This window comes from Haliotis cracherodii, unplaced genomic scaffold, assembly GCF_022045235.1.
Source record: "Haliotis cracherodii isolate W230 unplaced genomic scaffold, xgHalCrac1.p SCAF_10, whole genome shotgun sequence".
In the NCBI taxonomy this organism is placed as follows: domain Eukaryota; kingdom Metazoa; phylum Mollusca; class Gastropoda; order Lepetellida; family Haliotidae; genus Haliotis; species Haliotis cracherodii.
Genome location: NW_027266265.1, coordinates 59,436,211 through 59,460,698, shown reverse-complemented (window position 1 = coordinate 59,460,698; position 24,488 = coordinate 59,436,211). Strand labels below are relative to the sequence as shown.

Below are 24,488 nucleotides of genomic sequence, written 5' to 3'. Positions count from 1 at the left end.
GGATATTTACCATCCCCAAACACACTCGCGTGATAACCTCTATATATCTGGGATCTTTCAGAAAAAAATGGAATTATCAATAGTGAACAGGTTCGTATCATAAAAGAATAATTTGATAGTGCGGAAATCCGTTCCAAGGAAAAACCAAGCATTTTATAAAGACAACAAAACATGTTTTACAACAATTCTTTCAGACAGGCAGCAACTGGATGGATCTACCGTGCAAGTAGGCGAATCTTTGCACTTTCCACTGGCAGAGTGTATATTACAAACAGCGTGAAGAGAATCTATACAGAAACAGACTATAGAAGTGGCTGCCATCGAAACGAAGTGAACATATAAACGGTCTATTATTACTTGAAATTGTCATAATACAATTAAGACAAGTACCAGTAGATTAAACGGAGAGTTCAGCGATATTAAACTTTCAATCACAAACGTACAAAATGCGTGCTTTCTGCTGGCAGAGACTACTGAAAACAGCGTGAAGAAAATCCATAATGAAACAGACTATAGAAATCGCTGCTATCGAAACATGAAGTTAACATATAACCCGTCGTTTACTACACTTGGTAGTTGCGGTAATACAATTATTACAAGTACCAGTAACTTAAACGGAGAGTTCAGCGATATTAAGCTTTCAATCACAAACCTACCGTAAATCCCACAGTCCAAAAAAGATTTATGAAGGAGGTGTCCTCGGGGGTGGGGCGGTAGGGTCTGTTTTGACTGGAGGAGCCCACACGTGGCTCTCGGATGACCCCGCTGCCAGCAGCTTATGTAATCCGCTATAGCTCTACCACTGCCTTGCCTTACCATTACCATGCACGTGGATCACGTTCCAATATGAACCCGACCGACCCAGCCGCTTGGGACTGAGGCACGCCGACACGCTGTGCGGCCAATTAGCATGCATGCGCCATTCTTTGTTTGCTTAGCTCTATTGACAACGTGTATCGTGAATTCGCGCCAATGCAGATATGAGCTTCCACAAAAGAAAAACTAAGATGTCGATATATTATACCAAGTTGCACTGTTTTCTTTGCAGAACCGTTGAAGATACCAGCCCAAATGTAAATCTATTTCTATAGTTCGTTGTTCCTGCGTTGTCCATCAGCTGTATGTACGCTGTGTCTCACTGACCCTGGCAACTGATTTCTGTAGACCATAGCGGATAAACACAAACGCAGTTGGCCGAAAACTATACACAAAGCTCACGTACTAGTGTGTTATATAAATAAACTCATACCACTGGTCTATCGACAATAATGTAGCAAGAACGCAAAGAGGACACAGTATTGCTGGCGATTGAAGTGCAGTGAACGGGACTTATTTGTAATTTTACGGCTGCTTCTTTCAGTGTCTTTACTTTAAAAAAATGTTTGAAGTGTCGTAAAGTCACCCCCCACAAAAAGACATTTTCAAAACACGTGAGATAAAGAGTTTGATGTATGTAGGATTTGTGACTGTATTTCAATATCGAATTGCACATGTAAATACCAAAGAGTGCCTAGTCTGACAGTTGTTGAATGATCTGGTTTGGAGCAATATGTTGAAAGATGTTGTTATACATAAATTATGCATAATTTCTCTCTCCGTCGTCTTATTTCTTATGTCGCTACAATTGGGCGTGGTAACAGAGATCCCCATTCTACATACAAACACGAAATATGGCCGAAATCGGACGAGTAGTTTCGGAGTTACGGGTGTTTGGAGTTTTGCTATATGGCAAGGTTATGAACGGTCAAAGAGTTCCCTCTTGAAAACGCTGTAGTTTCGTTGTCCGTTTAGCTACAGACAAACGGTTTGGTGTTTTTTTCTACGAAGTTGGTAGTATGGTACTTGCAGACAAAGTATGGAGAGTTTGGAAGCTTTTGAGCTGGTAGTTTGAGCTGAGCACATTTGGGGAATCAAGTACTGAGGAATATGGTAAAAAACAGTGCCAAAACACTTAATCCAATGTGACGGCCAAACGAAGCAATTTCGCTACATTGGATGTGTAGAGGAATTGTTGGGCATCTGATTCCGCACCTGTTCAAGACATTTGGAATTTTTTGGAGTTTTCGTGGCGGAGTTATGAGCTGTTGAAATTGCGATTTTTAAAGTTGTTTTGAGTTATCTGCCCTTAGATCTTGAGTCTAGAGTCTTGAGATTTTTGTGGATATAACTTCAGGATCTAAGGTATCTTTGTGCCAAATTTCAAGAGATTCTGAGCAGTAGTTTTTGAGTTAGGATTGGAACAAAAATCGGCGGAATAATAATAATAAATCGAACAATTACAATAGGACTCTTGCCTTGTAGGCAGGGAGCCCTAATAATAATAATAAAGGGCCTGATGAACTAAACGTACGTAACTAGGTTACTAATTTACAACTCCGCAGCCCAGTCAGCCTACCTCCGTTATACAAACCAACCAAACTGGAGATGGGACTTGCGCCAGGGAGAACCCGCCCAAGAATATCTATGACGCAACAACTCAAGTCCACACTTCTTGAGCGTGCGAAAGCAACAAGGTGGCCAGAAATACCCCGAGTAAATGGCAGATTGTTGAAGCAGCATTGGGACAAAGCCATGCCAATGTGTGCACATCTCACAGAACAAAACATCCGTGACCAGCTCCAGCGACTAAAATTATACTGCGCCGTGAACCTGGTGAGCTATTAGCCAACACTCGTCAGGCGCCATTGCATGAACCCTCAGTTCAGACAGTAGCAGACCCGAAATTGCAAATGAACGTTTGCATTATTCTTCCTAAATTACCTGATGAAATTATCACTGATGACACATTCATCGGCTCACATATGAAATTCCTGATGGCTGCTCCGAAGCTTTTGACTTTTCTCCCTCTTCTGACCCCTCTTTTGTCAATGATCTTAATAATGATCCTTTGTATATTTTGTTTATGTCATTCTATAATCAAATCTGTGATTTATCGATTGAGAAACGGAGGCCAATTAAACATTTTAATAAATCATTTCCACAGAATGAAATTGATAACTGATGTGTGTATGCTGCTGCTCAAACACCTGATTGCCTGAAAAATGTAATTAAAAAGTCAAAATGTAATACGGCGCCAGGGCCTGGTAGTATTCGAAACCGGTTTTGGAAATTGTTTCCTCGAGTCCAAACACCATTACTTCACTGTTTTAATTATCTTGTGGACACAATGGATGTTCCGCCTTGGTTGTGCATGGATCGAACAATACTCTTCCCAGACTAGAAACGTTATGATTCTGTACCTCACGAATGGATTTTGAGGTCACTGGGATGTATTGACTTCCCCGAGAGATTACTTGCGTTACTCAAGTCTTTAATGAATTGCTGGTCAACTCAACTAACGATGTATTCGCAGGGGCAGGTGGTGACTTCGGAACCCATTTCTGAAGAGGAATATTTCGGGGCGATTCTTTTAGCCCTTTGCTTTTCTGTTTGTCACTAAATCCTTTAAGCTTTTTGCTTAGCAAAGAGAAGGTTATCACCCGGGACCTCCTAAGCACAGATCCCAACACCCCTGACTTCATTTACATGGATGACCTTGAACTTATTGCAAATGGAGGACATACACTCAAAAAAGAGATTCTCCTTACCGAGTACTTTTCTAATGATATCGGCATGTCCTTTGGACTCGACAAATGAAATATTCTTCATTTTAAACGTGGTAAGGTAGAAGAGGGAAGGTCTGTCAGTTTACTTGGAGGAGGAGTTATTGACCATCTTGTTTAAGGTCAGGCCTATGCGTACTTAGGGATGCAGATTAGGGACAAACTCCAGTATCCCCATATCAAGGAAAAACTTCGGGCAGAATACAAATGTAGACTTAAGAAAATCTGGAGTTCAGAGCTGAACGCTCGCAATAAAGTAAAAGCCACAAATACTTATGCTGTACCCGTCCTTTCATATTCTTTTGGTGTTGTTGATTGGACGAAACAGGAAATTCAGGGTATTGACACCCTCACAAGAATAATCATGTCAGACAATAGATTCCACCACCATTGCTCTTTCCTCAATCGCTTATATTTACCAGTCATTATGGGAGGACGTGGTTTGATTGGCGTTGGGACTCTTCATGATAGAATTGTTTTGTGCACTTTGCACACATTTATTTGTCTGATTATCCTGTTGTGAAGCATGTCATGATGAAAACAAGGCATTTCACAGTTTTCTAAAAAGAGTCAAGGATGTGGGACAAAATGTCAATGTCGGTGTTGATTTTGTTGATGGTTCTGTACTGCTGGACGGTACAGAAATGAGTGTCAACCAAGCGAAGTGCCATCTCAAGTCGGCCCAGACTCAGGTTTTAAAGAAGAGGCTATCTGAACGTCTACTGCATCGAGTTTATGTGCAGTGTGTTGAGAAGATCAGCAATCCTGCAGAGTCCTTCGCTTGGATGAAGTCGTCTGGCCTGAAAAGTGAAACAGGAGGCTTTCTGTTTGCTGTTCAGGACCAGTCACTTCCCACTCGAAATCGTCAATGTGTGATTTTGCATCAAAATGTATACATGAAATGTAGATTATGTAATGATTTTAATGAGACTGTCCAACACATTGTCAGTGGATGCCCAACTTTGGCACAAACACAGTATCTTAAACGACATGTATTTCACAAATACATGCAGAGAAAAGGTGGAAAATTTTATGCAATTTTTGTTGATTTCAAAAAAGCGTTTGATTCTGTAAACAGAAATATAATGTGGTCATTGTTTCTTTCAAATGGGGTGAGTAATAAAATGGGTAAACTATTATGCAATATTTATCAAAATGTAAAGTCATGTGTTAAAAATCGGGGAATATACTCTGATGTCTTCACATGTAACATTGGTGTACGCCAAGGCTGTATTCTTAGCCCATTTCTGTTCTGTTTTTTCATTAATGAACTAGCTGCACAAATTAAGGAAAATTGTACGGATGGTATACAGCTGCATCCAGATATTGTTAAGATATTTCTGTTGCTTTTTGCTGATGATATAGTCCTGTTCTCTAGTACGATAAAAGGTTTACAGAATTTGATAGATCAACTGGAGCTGTACTGTTCTAATTGTAAACTCCAAGTGAACACTGAGAAAACGAAAGTGTTAGTTTTCAAAAAGGGAAATAAACTATCAAGTAGGGAAAAATGGTTCTTCAACTCACAACCGTTAAAAATTGTCACTTCTTATAAATATCTGGGAGTAACCTTCACAGGCAGATTAACGTGGAATTATCACACCAGTAATGCAGCAATGCAGGCAAAAAAGATACTAATGGGAATCTTACATAGTTTGAAAACGTTCACTGATCTCTCATATCAAACCTTTTTTAAAATATTTGATACAAAAATTACTCCAATTCTTTTATATGGAGCAGAGGTCTGGGGGCATACTGAATACAGAACTATTGAACTGGTCCATCTATATGCTTGTAAACGATTCCTTGGCGTAAAAAACTCTACATCGAGTGTTATGGTATATGGTGAATGTGGACGTGTACCACTTTACATATTTCAGCATATTAGAATTCTCAAGTATTGGTTCAAGATTCTTAAAATGCCTATTGATAGATTACCTAGAAAATGTTACAATATGATGTTATTGTATGAAAAACATGGAAGCCGCAATTGGGTATATGATGTAAAGTCGTTATTAAATGATTGCGGCTATGGGTATGTTTGGCGTAATCAATGTGTACCAAACAATCCAGATTCATTTTTAGTTTCTTTACGCCAGAGACTTAAGGATATATACTTGCAAAAATGGGCATCGCATGTTTTAAGTTCAGAAAAATGCAATTATTACAAGCTTTTCAAGACAACAATTTCCACAGAATACTATTTGTTTGACATCAACTTTAAAAGGTTTAGAATAAGTTTAGCACAATTTAGATGCAGCTCTCATAGACTTAGGATCGAAGTAGGCAGGCATAGAAACATAGACAGAGAATTGAGAATATGTGAGCAATGTGATTTAAATGTGATTGAAGATGAGTTTCATTTTCTGTTAGTTTGTCCAAAATACGACCACCTTAGAAGAAAATATATTGATCTGCCTGGTTATGTACATCCCACTATACAAAGATTTACAACGATCATGTCAACAACTGATAAAGATACTCTAAAAAATCTATCAATGTTCATTTATCATGCTATGTTAATTAGAATATGACCTGTTAAACGGATCTGTAACCACTCCCGAAAACAGATTTGTACTATGGGCCTGAGGCCTTTCAGTATGGAATAAAACTTATCCGATCATTTTATTAGCGTCTCAGCTATGCTTGTGGTTTTGTCACAGAGGTCCACCCATGGTACGACCCGGAATATGTAGAGGGCGTCATGGAAAATTATAAATACAGAATTCGTTGGAATAGGCTCATTTACAGCCTATCCAGGTCAACAAACCTGACCTTGTCCTTTTTGATAAATCCAATGAAATCTTTTATATCGTTTAATTTTCACCCCTCTTTGACACTAATGTGATTAACAAGAGGAAAAACCTCGCTTTCGAAATGTCACGCTTGCATCCCAAGTACCAAGTTGTCCGACTCTCCATCGTTTTCGGTGCCTTAGGTTTGGTACCTCCCAATCTGTTGACTGACATTGGGAGAGTACGTGGGTTTGGTACCAGGAATACAGCCCTTCTGACAAGCTGGGTAATGCAGAAGGCTGCAGTGTTGGGGAGTCTTCACATTCTCCGAAAAGTTCTTGGTGGGTTTGACTAGGCAGCAAGGGGCAAGGGCCCTGAGCTGACGATGAGCCTAAACAGCCTGACAATAATAATAATAATAATAATAATAATAATAATAATGAAATACTAGTACTGCTGCTGCTGCTGCTACTACAACTACCGCCACTACTCCTTATACAACCACCACTGGCACTATTTCTACAGCTACTACTACCACTACCAACACTACTACTACTACTACTACTACTACTACTACTACTACTACTACTACTACTACTACAACTACAAATACTACTACTACTACTACTACTACTACCACCACTACTACTGCCACCACCACTACTACCAGTACTGCTGCTGCTACTACTACAACTTCCACCACTACCGCTACTTATACTACCATCACTACCACTACCACACTACAACTACAACTGCTACTACTGCATCTACTACCATCACTACCACTAATAATAACAATAATAATACCACTAGTACTAGCACTACTACTACCAATAATAATAATAATAAGGCAACTACCACAACTACTACTACTACTACTACTACTACTACTACTACTACTACTACTACTACTACTACTACTACTCAGCAGCCTACCTTGAGATTGCGAGGTTTGTCCCTGGGTAGCGTGTTTTGACTGGCATGGGTGTAGAAGTGCTGCCCCTGGGGGGTGCGGATTCCCCGCCCCTGTCCAACCACCCCGCCAGGAGACGGCCCGACACCCCGTGACACTGTAGTCTTCGTGTTGGAGACGTTATCTGCCATACATTTCTTGCCATCCATGCTCTGTACTTGCACCGATTTGTCCTAAAAGTCAATAGAAATATAATGGATTATACTGGTCCTACAAGTCAATATAAATATACTGGATTATACTGGTCGTTCTGGCGTTCGATGCTTCAGGTCACGTACGGCCTCCAGAGGGTGGATGTCACGTGGTCCACTGTAGGTTTTGGAGTATATGTGAGGAGAAAGATCTTTCTGCTGCCATGGCAACGACATATAACCAAGAGAATTGATTTTCTTAAAGCTATGAAAAATTTACACTGACATTCAACGATAAACCGTCTTATTGATTCTCATAGTGCTAACGCTTTAAACGACATAGTTGGTGCTAATTTGAGAGATTTCAAAACGGTAAACCAATCGGTGGTTCTCACATAAAAACAGAGTAGCACACATACAGCTCAACTTCATTCAATGAAGATCTGGGTTGGAATTGGTCTTCGGCACTCTATGCTTGTCAAAAGAGACAATTAACGGAATCGGGTGGTCAGTATGTCTGATCTGGTTGTCATCGTATTCCGATTGTGTAGATCGATGCTCATGATGTCAGTCACTAGACTGTCTGGTCAAGAGTCGATGTTTTTACAGAACGTTGTCATATTGCTGTAATATATTAGCAATGCTAGATACTGTTTGTAATTACAGTAAACTACGGTTATAACGAACACGCTTATACCGATCTGACGGATATAACGAACTTACTGTTTTGGACCCGACTATTTGCTGTAGTTATACTTATAAATGCTTACAACCAACTAAAAATATTAGTCCCTTTGAGTTCGTTATAACCGTAGTTTACTGTATACAAACTGGAATCAGAGAGCCTCTTAGGGATTTCACATTATCAGCACTACTTGAAGTTGTTTATGATTTGATTAGGGTGTGCACGGTACAGCATCAAACAGTCAAACAATAAACATTCAGTTCTATCCAATACGTTACTATATCCGACTCAGACTGTAAACATGGCTGCATTGTATCAAGTGACCAATCATTTCTTACAACCAAAAGATGAAGAACAACTATATTGATAACTGTCAAGGAGCATGTACAGGCGCCAACTACGTCGACACTAAGTAGGGGAGACAAACACTGTGCCTTACAAAACAAGACGCAAACATGATGAGTGTTTGAATGGATTGCCGATGAAAATGAATGAACCTCCGCAAGTGGTCTTTCAACCCAGTTTGGCACTGCATATGCTCAGCTGTCATATTATACTTGCAAACACTGACAGGCAACACTGACAGGCACTTCAAGTCCACTTCGCAAGCCAACATGAATTGGGGACCACTAAAGAAACAGAAGCAAGCCGTGCAAGGGTTAGTTTCACGTCACACTGCTCATTGTAAAGTGTACTATATGACGTCACAGTCAGACCCAATTTCTAGCTCTCTGCTTACTTAAAGTACACTCTACTCTTCAATTTCGATACTGTTTTCTGCCACAAAATGTACTGACACACAGATTTGAAATATTGTTCCGCAACTCTGTAACCCTCTGTATTATTTAAAAATGCCGACAATGGTTAAGAAAGACGTACACTTCTATACTCTGCCCAGCCATACAAGTTGCTTTACCCAGTCCTTATCCAAAGGTGCTGGACGAGTAGGGCGACTTTGTTTCCATGAGATGTCATTTTCTTACACACCTGTGGGTGAGAAACCCATTTGAGATAACTGGTATCAAACTTATGTGTGAGATCGAATTCCAGGCCCGTGATTGGCTACTCCATGGTGATGACCTGGGGTCAGATGATGACGGACTACTTTCCTGAGTGTAAGTCATTCATAAGTAGCTCGTGCTTCAGTTGAATGTTCACAAACGTCTGTTATTGAACAACAGGGCCGTGTAATTAATAATAAAAATAAACAAACTCGTCCTCGTCTGCGAGTTTGTTTGTTATTATTATCAGTTACATTATCTGAAATTATGACAACATTATCGTTTTTTCAGAGTGTAAACCCCCTGGATGCCACAGCGACACATATGTCCCTTCTCTTCAACCCTCACTGCGAAATCGAATAAAATTCAAAATACATCACGCAGAATCTTTACAGTTTTGAATTCCCCCTTCTGGTTATCATTTACTGTCATTTTAGGCAATTCAAAATTACTGAAGGTAACTGAAAGTTAGGTACATCGTAAATCTCGCCAAATCACAATTCACGGCGTTATATAAATATTTACTGTATGTTTAGAAATCTAAATATCGGATATTTACTCGAATAATTAAAGTAGAAAATAGCATATTAGCGATCACGGGTATCAAATCACTAATGATAATCCTTAAACGTCGCTGATAAGCCTAGAATCGTTTAGAATGTTTTGGAAAATACGCATATACGAACGCCGAAGTGTACGTTCCGCCATATTGGATTGTGTTTACAAAATGCCGGTTATGAGACGCCTATTCGATCAGGTATATTTCAAACTCAGCTGCTATACATGCATCCCTGAAATCCTACTACATTTTCGAAACAATGGATAAATGGTCTTTGTCACTAATGCAAATTATCTAGATTAAATCATGCGAAATAAATTAGGTATGGAAACGAAAACTGTGCTCGGAAAATTGTGAGTTTACACTTTGTAGCATTTTTAGAGGTACTTTCGACTAATTGATGCATACATTGCCTCCATCAAGCGTTTGAAAATATTCATGGGAAGAGTATCGTTGCACTAATTATGGAATAACACATATATACATTACAATGACGTGGTAAATTTAACAGAAGCCGTAAAAGTTTCCGTCCTGTGCGACGCCATGACTGACGCTAAATCACGCACAACGATGACGGTAGTTATCTGCATTCCTGACTAATTGTCTTTGTTACATTGGAAAACATGGTAAACAAATAACAATATGCAGATTGTCAGAATGTTTCTGATTACTTACGTGACACATTTATGTGTATACGATCCCTCAATCAGCGAAAACCTCCTCTGGAAATCCCGCGTACTGTCGTCAGTGAACACGCCATTTTGTAAAAGTCGGTCACCGGTAGTAATGTCATACGGAAGTACATATTTGGTAATTTCTTTGAGGTGTAAACTTTCAACTTGGCACACAGCGTGTCCTTGGTTTTTGTCTAGTTTGAATTTTCATCATCGCCTTGATAATCCACATATATGACGGAAACCTTTTTGTGTAGGGTCACATTATTTATGAGTAGTAAGCAGCACATAGGATGACGTTACTTATGACAGAGGTGTTATGTATTTATGCGCTACTGCAATCATGAGAATAGACAAAATTCATCGGGTCGACGCTAAAAAGGTGCGATTTTCGGGTGTGTAAGAAACAGAATACTGCACTCGTGCCTGTCAGATACCATTGATCTTACAACTCGTTGTTACAATATACAAAGCGTATCTAACGAGCGATCAATGGTATCTGACAGACACTCGTGTAGTAATCTCTATTTATCTCTACATTGTAGATATCGCTGCAATGAAATTGCATCACAATGCTTTGTAGACCATTGTGACATCACTGTTTACCATGACGTCACAATCAAATGACATCACTAATGACTCTGGTACTGAAGCTGTTAGCAGCACTTTTTACACTCGGCAAGCCTCAGAGCTTTTCTGCTTTTATAATTTTGTGTTGATATATTTGATATCAAAAGACACTCGGGCAAGATTCTCTATATTTCACACAGCACAGTGATCTGTTCGTCAGGAATTTAAGTTATAACTGTGTTGACTGTTCCATGCAAAGTTAAGGAGACATGACTGACAATAAGTTGAGTATCAATTTGATGAACGAATATGATAGGTCGCTGGGGCGTTTGACAAGCCGAACAGCATCCTTTTGTACTCGAAAAATCCGAGTGGACCTACAGTAAAAGCCGTTCTCTCCTTTTGGTTATCATCTATCTCGACTTGGTAATACCTGCTCTTCATATCAAGCACTGAGTAGAACTTGTTCCCTCCGAGACAATCTACAAGTTCTTCAATGCTTGGGAGAGCATAACTGTCCATAAGGTCCTGTTATTCAGCTGGCGAAAATCTATACATAGACGTAAACGGCCATCTTGCGCTTGGCTAACACAACATTGGATGCCCAAGGACTATGAGATGTCTGATCACATCAGAGGACAACAGCTCTTGAAGATGACTCTGAACTTGGTCATACATCGCTGGTGGTATACGCTAATGTCTCTGCTTGAAGGGCACATCATCATAGAGTTCTATCCGATGCTTGACCATGTTGGTATCTGCAAGATCTTTAACGTGTTTAGAGTAGATGTCACCATACCTCCTTATAACGTCAAATGCCCGTGCAACTTCATCAAGGTTAAGTCCATCTTCCTCCAGCTCAATGTCGTTAATCCACTTCTCAGAGTCTGAACATCTCATGTCTGGTAGGCCTTCTATTGTCACTGGTTGAAGTTCACACAGTGGAGCCTTAGTGGGAACAATCATCGTCTTTGTAGATGTTGACACATTCACAAACCACCATCTACTGCACTTCAAGTCATTGTGTTGTGCCTGTGAAATAATTACTGCCAGTCTTCGATAAGTGTTTAATTTTTTTTATTCTTAACTTGGAAATTTTGTATTTTATTGAAGTTTATGAGAGCAAAAAATTACGCTAAAAGGAAGCGAAAAGGCAAAGCTTTAAAAAAAACAAAATACATAAATTTCGTGTATTGCCCAAGCCAAAGAAAGAATTCAAAACGCAGAACACGAAATTATGTGGCCACGTGGTGAATGGCAAAAATCGCAGGAGAGAAACAAAATGGCGGGAACAACATTGCGCCCGTAAATTACTGTGACTAGAGCCACAAACGAGCAATAAACGTTAGAAATTACGAATGGGAGACCCTAAAGGTAACAACCCATAAACAGTTAACAATGAAGCAGCATACAATGAATGTAGAAAAATGCAAAATATGGACACAATAAGCTTTAGTGGAAGCGACAAAGCAGTTATGTGTTTTGAAGTGACGTCATGACTTCCAGGTCACGGGTCACGGGTCACGTGCCGACTGTGCGAGGGGGTGCTGCCTCCTGGCAGTTGATACAACTTTCTTCAGCAGCTGGATCTCACACAGTTGCTCTCTCTGTCAAAAGACAGCAGTAGATGCAATACGGAGGATAAGTTAAAAATATAAAAACTTAACACAGTGTATGCAGATGGGTTTTTTAACACCATGAACACATAATTCTGCACAGTGAACATGATGGAACTATTGTTCTACAAGAGTTACCTCCCAACAAGTTATCTCCCCTGCAAAAGTTTCAGGCTTATTCCCATTCCGAAGAATTGGTGAGTGAGACGTGCTGCATGCATCCTCTCTGTGGTACGGCCTGTGCCTGATGGCCGTTATGTTGTCTTCAGAGATTAACTAATACATCATTGGGTAACATTATTTTATTCCATAAAGAAGAAATCGTAACAGAATTTTCAATTAATTTCACACTGATTGTTTCTTGTCACAGCATACCTCTCAACCGAAAAGTCCACAATGCTGGCGTCTACTTCCAGAACCCAACTCCTGTCCTACTGTAGCATTGAGAATCCTGACACTGACATGACAAATCACTGACAAATAGTAACAGCATGTATAAAGGCCACACTTCTGTTTGTGTGTTGACCAGGCTTGGCCCCGGCCTATCCAGCCCAAGCATGCGTGTTACATGGAAGACTCTGTCCCTCAAGAAGCAAACTGATGCTTGAATGTCAGCAGAGTAATGGCCTCATATAGTTTTACAGAGTTGCTACTGAACCTGCTTTATGGCAGATTCAACTCCATCGCTCTTCTGGTTTCACACACATAAAATATTTTAATAAAACATAAAGTCAGAGATTTATCAAGATTTCCAAACTAGGTGCTTTGCAGACAAAATGGAAAAAAGACGTAATTCTATTCAAAATTGAGACTTGTGGTCTTTAATTTTTTCATTCAATCCAAAATTGTAAAACTAGACATTAAAGTCTCTTCTTGTTTATTGGTCCTGTTGTCAGTAAAATTCAAGTCATCCATATCCATATCTCGTACTTTTACAGCTTAACAACCCTAAAACATTCAAAATTAGGAAATTGTCTGACAATTGCTTCTGAATTGTCAGTGGCTGAATACCCACCTCTGAGCAGGTTTAAATAAATTCCTGTAAATCCCATGCTTTTAAACAAAGGCGAGAGAGCACTATTCTTTGAACTACCACAAATCATAACAATAATCATCAACATAATACTGCTCCAAGATTCCAGGTTAATATTTCCACTACTCACTTTGTCATGAGCAGTAATGGTCAGGAGGCACACACCACTCAAAGAACGCTGTGGCAGGAACCGAAGGCAACTCAATTATGCCTCAATAAAACACAAACAAGTCCACGGGGGTCAGGGTAATATACAACAACCGCTGATAGTGTCACACAGCTACACAATTCAACCATAATGATAGAAACACAAATTAATTTAGCTCTTTTTAATTTTCCGTCTTGACCACTGAAATCTTACACATTCTAAAACTTAAATATTTGAAGCTGAAACAAAATTCTAATGTTTTGTCAATTTTGGAGTGGCCAGTCAATTGAGTACCAATGTCACCTTTTCTCCTGTAGAAGTACCCACAATAAATATTCAAGTTACAATTGCTGCCTGTCAGATTTGACGTACACAGATAAGTGAGATATGGAATGCATAATGTCTTGTATATACAGCTCTAATATATAAAATTCATATGAAACGATTTTGGGGTATATAACTGTGAGTCATTAATAAAGCCATACCATGAACAATTGTTAAATGACACAAAATATTTCAATAAGCAATAATGAAAAAAATCCTCCAAAATACATGTCTCCCTAAAACTTATTTCAAATCAATTTACTTTAGTATTGTTTTTCACTATACTTTCATCTGTTTGTGTAAAACGTGTATAAAAAGAAAGTGTTGTTCGAAATACTGTTTCTGCACACAACAGCACTATGTCTCGAACACTGAAGACCATCAAGTATATGAAGTATAAATAACATGAAGTAACTAGTATTTAAGATTATCATCAATTAGTCCTTTTATGAGTGAACTCGCCTACATCAGCATCCTCGTCCTTATCAAATACTTCTAATAAGCACAGGTAATTGTATTCAATCAAGTTAAAAAAAAACATGGGCACCACACAGGATCTCCCTCCCACACAATATGCACCACCAATATATGTCACTGGAAAATCACTTCCATGCAATAGTTGGTTAGTCTGTTCAAATCAGTCTCACTGCTGTGGTTATCTAAAACTTTTCTGATGGAGTCTTCTTGAGATTTTTCAGGAAAAACACTTTTCAGATGTAAGAATAAGTCTTCCGTGACGCTAGGAATGCGTTTTGGCGGCTCCTCTCTGTCGGCGTTATGTACTCGGGGCGGTGGTTGTCTCCCCCTTGTCTGCCAGACACTTCCCCCATTGGCCATGTTGCCATGGTGATCTGTATGGTGATGGGCGACACCATCAGCTTCCCAATGTCCAATGGGAAAGTGGTTGCCCACATTCACAACCTGCTGTGGCTGTCTGCCTCCAAACTGGGCCTGAGGGGGGTACCTTGAACACAGATCACATGACAGTCACAGAACAAAGATCGCAGATTATAGAACACAGATCACATGACAGTCACAGATCACATGACAGTCACAGAACACAGATCGCAGATTATAGAACACAGATCACATGACAGTCACAGAACACAGATCGCAGATTATAGAACACAGATCACATGACAGTTGCAGAACACAGATCGCAGATTATAGAACACGGATCACATGACAGTCACAGAACACAGATCGCAGATTATAGAACACAGATCACATGACAGTCACAGAACACAGATCGCAGATTATAGAACACAGATCGCATGACAGTCACAGAACACAGATCGCAGATTATAGAACACAGATCGCATGACAGTCACAGAACACAGATCGCAGATTATAGAACACAGATCGCATGACAGTCACAGAACACAGATTGCAGATTATAGAACACAGATCGCATGACAGTCACAGAACACAGATCGCAGATTATAGAACACAGATCGCATGACAGTCACAGAACACAGATCGCAGATTATAGAACACAGATCGCATGACAGTCACAGAACACAGATCGCAGATTATAGAACACAGATCACATGACAGTCACAGAACACAGATCGCAGATTATAGAACACAGATCGCATGACAGTCACAGAACACAGATCGCAGATTATAGGACACAGATCGCATGACAGTCACAGAACACAGATCGCAGATTATAGAACAGAGATCGCATAACAAACACAGATCACAGATTATAGAACACAGATCACATGACAGTCACAGAACACAGATCACAGATTATAGAACACAGATCACATGACAGTCACAGATCGCATGACAGTCACAGAACACAGATCGCAGATTATAGAACACAGATCACATGACAGTCACAGAACAAAGATCACAGAATATAGAACAGAGATCGCATAACAAACACAGATCACAGATTATAGAACACAGATCACATGACAGTCACAGAACACAGATCACAGATTATAGAACACAGATCACATGACAGTCACAGATCACAGATTATAGAACACAGATCACATGACAGTCGCAGAACACAGATCACAGAATATAGAACACAGATTGCATGACAGTCACAGAACACAGATCACAGATTTTAGAACACAGATCACATGACAGTCACAGATAACAGATTATAGAACACAGATCACATGACAGTCACAGATTAAAGAAAGCATGTACCAGTAATAGAAGACATACTGAAAGGCTACACACACAGAACTGGTCAAACAGAGTGGATGTTATGTAAGGCTCCGCAACTCGTGAAAATACCTCCTTTCCCTATCACTCAATGAGAGGAACATGATATTTCACTTGACACATGGAATATCCCATTTATGATATACTTTTTGTGTAGTTGTCTACAGAGCTATTGAAAACAGGGGTATAAAAATATTAGATTTCATAGATGAACAATCCTTTTTTGAACCTTGGAGAGATATGAACCCAGACGAGAGACAATATGTGGAGACAAACCAAACCCATAAAACAAGCCAGATTAGTTTACTTCTTGTTGTCAAGAGACCTTGAAAAATCCAAAGATAAAGTTGGTATAGAACCTGCTGACAGATCAGATCACACTGAACATTGGATCTTGTTAAAACTTAATAGTATTGAGAGAGAAAGAGGCTATTCCAAGTTAAATAATTCCCTACTAAGCACAAAACTTTTTGTTGAAAAAAATAAAGAAGTAATTAAAAATACAATAGAACAATATAAAACAAGCGTCGATGAACAAGGCAATGACAGATTTAATATAGACGACCACCTTTATTTTCGAAACACTAATGTTGATGATAAGAGATCAAACTATAAAATACTCATCAGAAAGGAGACGAAAGCGAGAACAGAAGGAAAACGACTGACAAAAACATATCGAAGCATTGTTTGACACCTCAAAGGATGTAGAAATTAAAAACTAAATACTTAAGAAACTTAAAGAGGCAAAGAATGGACATAGTATAACTGAAACAAAAGATATGATCAACGAAACCCAGAGATATTACCAACAGTTGTACACGAAACAGACATGTAGAAATGGATAGAATTATCATTAAACCATCCTCATATTATCAGAAATGAGCGGGCACCTATTATTACCCCCCCTACAACTACGGCTGTTCCACCTACTGTTACTCCCCTTACAACTGTGGCTGTTCTACCTACTGTTACTCTTCTTACAACTGTGGCTGTTCTACCTACTGTTACCCCTCCTACAACTGTGGCTGTTCCACCTACTGTTACTCCCCTTACAACTACGGCTGTTCTACCTACTGTTACTCTTCTTACAACTGTGGCTGTTCTACCTACTGTTACCCCTCCTACAACTGTGGCTGTTCCACCTACTGTTACTCCTCTTACAACTACGGCTGTTCCACCTACTGTTACTCCTCTTACAACTACGGCTGTTCCACCTACTGTTACTCCTCTTACAACTACGGCTGTTCCACCTACTGTTACTCCTCTTACAACTGTGGCTGTTCTACCTACTGTTACTCCCCTTACAACTGTGGCTGTTCTACTTACTGTTACTCCCCCTACAACTGTGGCTGTTCTAACTACTGTTACTCCCATTACCACAACTGTTCTTCCTACTGTTACTCCCCCTACAACTGTTGCTGTTCTACCTACTGTTACTCCCCCTACAACTGTGGCTGTTCTACCTACTGTTACTCCTCTTACAACTGTGGCTGTTCTTCCTACTGTTACTCCCCCTACAACTGTGGCTGTTCTAACTACTGTTACTCCCATTACCACAACTGTTCTTCCTACTGTTACTCCCCCTACAACTGTTGCTGTTCTACCTACTGTTACTCCCCCTACAACTGTGGCTGTTCTACCTACTGTTACTCCTCTTACAACTGTGGCTGTTCTACTTACTGTTACTCCCCCTACAACTGTGGCTGTTCTACCTACTGTTACTCCCCCTACAACTGTGGCTGTTCTACCTACTGTTACTCCTCTTACAACTGTGGCTGTTCTACTTACTGTTACTCCCCCTACAACTGTGGCTGTTCTACCTACTGTTACTCCTCTTACCACTGTGGCTGTTCTACTTACTGTTACTCCCCCTACAACTGTGGCTGTTCTACTTACTGTTACTCCCCCTACAACTGTTGCTGTTCTACCTACTGTTACTCCCCCTACAACTGTGGCTGTTCTACCTACTGTTACTACCCTTACAACTGAGGCTGTTCTACCTACTGTTACTACCCTTACAACTGAGGCTGTTCTAACTACTGTTACTACCCTTACAACTGAGGCTGTTCTACCTACTGTTACTACCCTTACAACTGAGGCTGTTCTAACTACTGTTACTACCCTTACAACTGAGGCTGTTCTAACTACTGTTACTCCCATTACCACAACTGTTCTACCTACTGTTACTCCCTTTACTGTGGCTGTTCTACCTACTGTTACTCCCCTTACCCTGGCTGTTCTACCTACTGTTACTCCCATTACCGTGGCTGTGCTGGAACGCCTCGTGGCGCCTGTGGATGTTTTCTCAGGAATTCATCCAGCATCGGTCCGTGCCTTCCAAGCGGGTCTTCTGCCGGCATGAAGTGATCACCCACAAATCTATACATCAACAATCTGAAACAAATTCAGGGTTCCACTTTATGCATAAGAACTTAGTAGATAACAAGCAGCACAGCTAGTAGCCATCCCCCTAAACTCAAGTCTGGCATCATCTCCCCTCAACAAAACTCCCCTCACTACAAGGAAACTCGGATGCTCTAGAAATCCACCATCACAGACCTTTCACTAACAGAGATCAAGGGTATTACATATTGTCTGCCTGTGAAGATGTAATTAAGCAAAAGACTTTCCAACAAACATCAAATCAGCTTATCCTTCTTGTACATCTGGCTTCATCCAGTTAACTACATGATGTTATGAGTAGGCTGTATTCTACATGATGTTATGAGTAGGCTGTATTCTACATGATGTTATGAGTAGGCTGTATTCTACATGATGTTATGAGTAGGTTGTATTCTACATGATGTTATGAGTAGGCTGTATTCTACATGATGTTATGAGTAGGCTGTATTCTACATGATGTTATGAGTAGGCTGTATTCTACATGATGTTATGAGTAGGCTGTATTCTACATGATGTTATGAGTATGTTGTATTCTACATGATGTTATGAGTAGGCTGTATTCTACATGATGTTATGAGTATGTTGTATTCTACATGATGTTATGAGTAGGCTGTATTCTACATGATCTTATGAGTAGGCTGTATTCTACATGATGTTATGAGTAGGCTGTATTCTACATGGTGTTATGAGCAGGCTGTATTCTACATGATGTTATGAGTAGGCTGTATTCTACATGATCTTATGAGTAGGCTGTATTCTACATGATGTTATGAGTAGGCTGTATTCTACATGATGTTATGAGTAGGCTGTATTCTACATGATGTTATGATTGGCTGCCTTCGACATGATGTTATGAGTAGGCTGTATTCTACATGATGTTATGAGTAGGCTGTATTCTACATGATCTTATGAGTAGGCTGTATTCCACATGATGTTATGAGTAGGTTGTATTCTACATGATGTTATGAGTAGGCTGTATTCTACATGATGTTATGAGAAGGCTGTATTCTACATGATGCTATGAGTAGGCTGTATTCTACATGATGTTATGAGTAGGTTGTATTCTACATGATGTTATGAGTAGGCTGTATTCTACATGATGTTATGAGTATGTTGTATTCTACATGATGTTATGAGTAGGCTGTATTCTACATGATGTTATGATAAGGCTGTATTCTACATGATGTTATGAGTAGGCTGTATTCTACATGATGTTATGAGTAGGCTGTATTCTACATGGTGTTATGAGTAGGCTGTATTCTACATGATGTTATGATAAGGCTGTATTCTACATGATGTTATGAGTAGGCTGTATTCTACATGATGTTATGAGTAGGCTGTATTCTACATGATGTTATGAGTAGGCTGTATTCTACATGATGTTATGAGTATGTTGTATTCTACATGATGTTATGAGTAGGCTGTATTCTACATGATGTTATGAGTATGTTGTATTGTACATGATGTTATGAGTAGGCTGTATTCTACATGATGCTATGGGTAGGCTGTATTCTACATGATGTTATGAGTAGGCTGTATTTTACATGATGTTATGAGTTGGTTGTATTCTACATGATGTTATAAGTAGGCTGTATTCTACATGATGTTATGAGTAGGCTGTATTCTACATGATGTTATGAGTAGGTTGTATTCTACATGATGTTATGAGTAGGCTGTATTCTACATGATGTTATGAGCAGGCTGTATTCTACATGATGTTATGAGTAGGCTGTATTCTACATGATGTTATGAGTAGGCTGTATTCTACATGATGTTATGAGTAGGCTGTATTCTACATGATGTTATGAGTATGTTGTATTCTACATGATGTTATGAGTAGGCTGTATTCTACATGATGTTATGAGTATGTTGTATTCTACATGATGTTATGAGTAGGCTGTATTCTACATGATCTTATGAGTAGGCTGTATTCCACATGATGTTATGAGTAGGTTGTATTCTACATGATGTTATGAGTAGGCTGTATTCTACATGATGTTATGATTGGCTGCCTTCGACATGATGTTATGAGTAGGCTGTATTCTACATGATGTTATGAGTAGGCTGTATTCTACATGATCTTATGAGTAGGCTGTATTCCACATGATGTTATGAGTAGGTTGTATTCTACATGATGTTATGAGTAGGCTGTATTCTACATGATGTTATGAGTATGTTGTATTCTACATGATGTTATGAGTAGGCTGTATTCTACATGATGTTATGATAAGGCTGTATTCTACATGATGTTATGAGTAGGCTGTATTCTACATGATGTTATGAGTAGGCTGTATTCTACATGGTGTTATGAGTAGGCTGTATTCTACATGATGTTATGATAAGGCTGTATTCTACATGATGTTATGAGTAGGCTGTATTCTACATGATGTTATGAGTAGGCTGTATTCTACATGATGTTATGAGTAGGCTGTATTCTACATGATGTTATGAGTAGGTTGTATTCTACATGATGTTATGAGTAGGCTGTATTCTACATGATGTTATGAGTATGTTGTATTGTACATGATGTTATGAGTAGGCTGTATTCTACATGATGCTATGGGTAGGCTGTATTCTACATGATGTTATGAGTAGGCTGTATTTTACATGATGTTATGAGTTGGTTGTATTCTACATGATGTTATAAGTAGGCTGCCTTCTCATGATGTTATGAATAGGCTGTATTCTACATGATGTTATGAGTAGGCTGTATTCTACATGATGTTATGAGTAGGCTGTATTCTACATGATGTTATGAGTAGGCTGTATTCTACATGATGTTATGATTGGCTGCCTTCTACATTTTTTATGAGTAGGCTGTATTCTACATGATGTTATGAGTAGGCTGTATTCTACATGATGTTATGAGTAGGCTGTAGTCTACATGATGTTATGAGTATGTTGTATTCTACATGATGTTATGATTGGCTGCCTTCTACATTTTTTATGAGTAGGCTGTATTCTACATGATGTTATGAGAAGGCTGTATTCTATGTGATGTTATGACTAGGCTGTATTCTACATTATGTTATGAGTAGGCTGTATTCTACATGATGTTATGAGAAGGCTGTATTCTACATGATGCTACGAGTAGGCTGTATTCTACATGTTAAAGTAGGCTGTATTCTACATGATGTTATGAGAAGGCTGTATTCTACATGATGTTATGAGTAGGCTGTATTCTACATGATGTTATGAGTAGGCTGTATTCTACATGATGTTATGAGTAGGCTGCATTGTACATGATGTTATGAGTAGGCTGTATTCTACATGATGTTATGAGTAGGCTGTATTCTACATGATGTTATGAGTAGGCTGTATTCTACATGATGTTATGAGTAGGCTGTATTCTACATGATGTTATGAGTAGGCTGTATTCTACATGATGTTATGAGAAGGCTGTATTCTAAATGATGCTACGAGTAGGCTGTATTCTACATGTTAAAGTAGGCTGTATTCTACATGATGTTATGAGAAGGCTGTATTCTACATGATGTTATGAGTAGGCTGTATTCTACATGATGTTATGAGTAGGCTGTATTCTACATGATGTTATGAGTAGGCTGTATTCTACATGATGTTATGAGTAGGCTGCATTGTACATGATGTTATGAGTAGGCTGTATTCTACATGATGTTATGAGTAGGCTGTATTCTACATGATGTTATGAGTAGGCTGTATTCTACATGATGTTATGAGTAGGCTGTATTCTACATGATGTTATGAGTAGGCTGTATTCTACATGATGTTATGAGTAGGCTGTATTCTACATGATGTTATGAGTAGGCTGTATTCTACATGATGTTATGAGTAGGCTGTATTCTACATGATGTTATGAGTAGGCTGTATTCTACATGACGTTATGAGTAGGCTGTATTCTACATGATGTTATGAGTAGGCTGTATTCTACATGACGTTATGAGTAGTCTGTATTCTACATGATATTATGAGAAGGCTGTATTCTACATGATGCTATGAGTAGGCTGTATTCTACATGATGTTATGAGTAGGCTGTATTCTACATGATGTTATGAGTAGGCTGTATTCTACATGATGTTATGAGTAGTTTGTATTCTACATGATATTATGAGTAGGCTGTATTCTACATGATGTTACAAGAAGGCTGTATTCTACATGATGTTATGAGTAGGCTGTATTCTACATGATGGTATGAGTAGTCTGTATTCTACATGTTAAAATGAGTATATCCCCCAGTTCTTACCTTTCCTCAATGATTTTCTTCCAGCTGGCTTTCTCCTTCATGAGGTCGCGGTACTGGTCATTGGACAGTATCACCGAGTCCTCCTTCTCAGCTAATCCTAAGATATATCTGTTGACAGAAATGAAGACAAACTGCAAAGATGATCAGACTTCATAAAATAAATGAACAGTTCTCAGAGTTGATGTCAGGATGGACGACTTGGACTCACCTACCTGTAATCTCAGCTCACCAGACCCTGCTAGCACAACCCACCTGTCATCACAGCACAACCCACCTGTCATCACAGCACAACCCACCTGTTATCACAGCTTACCTGGCCCTGCTAGCACAACCCACCTGTCATTACAGCTTACCTGGCCCTGCTAGCACAACCCACCTGTGATCACAGCACAACCCACCTGTCATCACAGCTTACCTGGCCCTGCTAGCACAACCCACCTGTCATCACAGCACAACCCACCTGTCATCACAGCACAACCCACCTGTCATCACAGCACAACCCACCTGTCATCACAGCACAACCCACCTGTCATCACGGCACAACCCACCTGTCATCACAGCACAACCCATCTGTCATTACGGCACAACCCACCTGTCATCACAGCACAACCCACCTGTCATTACAGCTTACCTGGCCCTGCTAGCACAACCCACCTGTCATAACAGCACAACCAACCTGTGATCACAGCACAACCCACCTGTCATCACAGCACAACCCACCTGTCATCACAGCACAACCCACCTGTCATCACGGCACAACCCACCTGTCATCACGGCACAACCCACCTGTCATCACGGCACAACCCACCTGTCATCACAGCACAACCCACCTGTCATCACAGCACAACCCACCTGTCATCACAGCACAACCCACCTGTCATCACAGCACAACCCACCTGTCATCACGGCACAACCCACCTGTCATCACGGCACAACCCACCTGTCATCACAGCACAACCCACCTGTCATTACAGCTTACCTGGCCCTGCTAGCACAACCCACCTGTCATTACAGCTTACCGGGCCCTGCTAGCACAACCCACCTGTGATCACAGCACAACCCACCTGTGATCACAGCTTGCCACCAGTACCCCTGTATTGTCCGATGTCACACCTCTCATCACAGAAATGATGACATCTCCATAGGAGGTGGGGACAGGTGAGACCTGATCATCTGTGACTACCTCATCTAAATAAATGCTGTGTGGGTTCTTGGTCCAGTTAGATGCTAGCTTCATAAAATGATTCAGCTTCATTTCTTTAACCACCCTGATTCTATAATCCTCAGCATACAGAACACAAATACACACACGATAGTACTCCTCTTAGGTGTAGGTGCCATGGTGTTCACAAAAGATAGGATTTATATAATATCCACATTATTAGACCTGCTTTAATTTTTTGCATTCAGAACTACCTGATTATATGTTTCTGATGAACGAGAAGCAGAAATCAGATGTGCTTGTCTGAATGCCTCGCTTAGTTGCACCGAGAAATTAGAAGCCTCAATGATGTTTGGCTGATTAGAAAGTTTCCGATGCGACCTCCTAAGATGTCCTCAGATCTTCAAACAAAGAGGATAATATTGGAGTAAAGAATGGGATCTTAACAACATTGTGTCCGTAA

The 24,488-nt window shown here is 39.8% G+C and overlaps 1 protein-coding gene and 1 pseudogene across 2 annotated transcripts in view; one reads left to right on the top strand and one right to left on the bottom strand.

The window, feature by feature from the left end:
- The first annotated feature begins 4,740 nt into the window (after nucleotides 1-4,740).
- LOC139453093 (uncharacterized) lies at nucleotides 4,741-6,159 on the top strand (annotated as a pseudogene).
- Nucleotides 6,160-12,708: 6,549 nt separating this feature from the next.
- LOC139454597 (NEDD4-binding protein 1-like) overlaps nucleotides 12,709-24,488 on the bottom strand; it is a 34,426-nt gene continuing 22,646 nt past the window's right edge. Inside the window, exons 4-6 of one of the 2 annotated variants that reach the window (XM_071236416.1) lie at nucleotides 22,864-22,971; nucleotides 18,501-18,632; nucleotides 12,709-15,015 (exon numbers count right to left, since the gene is read on the bottom strand). In XM_071236416.1, the coding sequence (XP_071092517.1) occupies nucleotides 14,643-15,015; nucleotides 18,501-18,632; nucleotides 22,864-22,971 (613 nt within the window). In that variant the 3' untranslated portion in view covers nucleotides 12,709-14,642. Of the gene's footprint in view, nucleotides 15,016-18,485; nucleotides 18,633-22,863; nucleotides 22,972-24,488 lie in introns of both variants that reach the window. The other variant, XM_071236417.1, reaches the window with a different exon arrangement.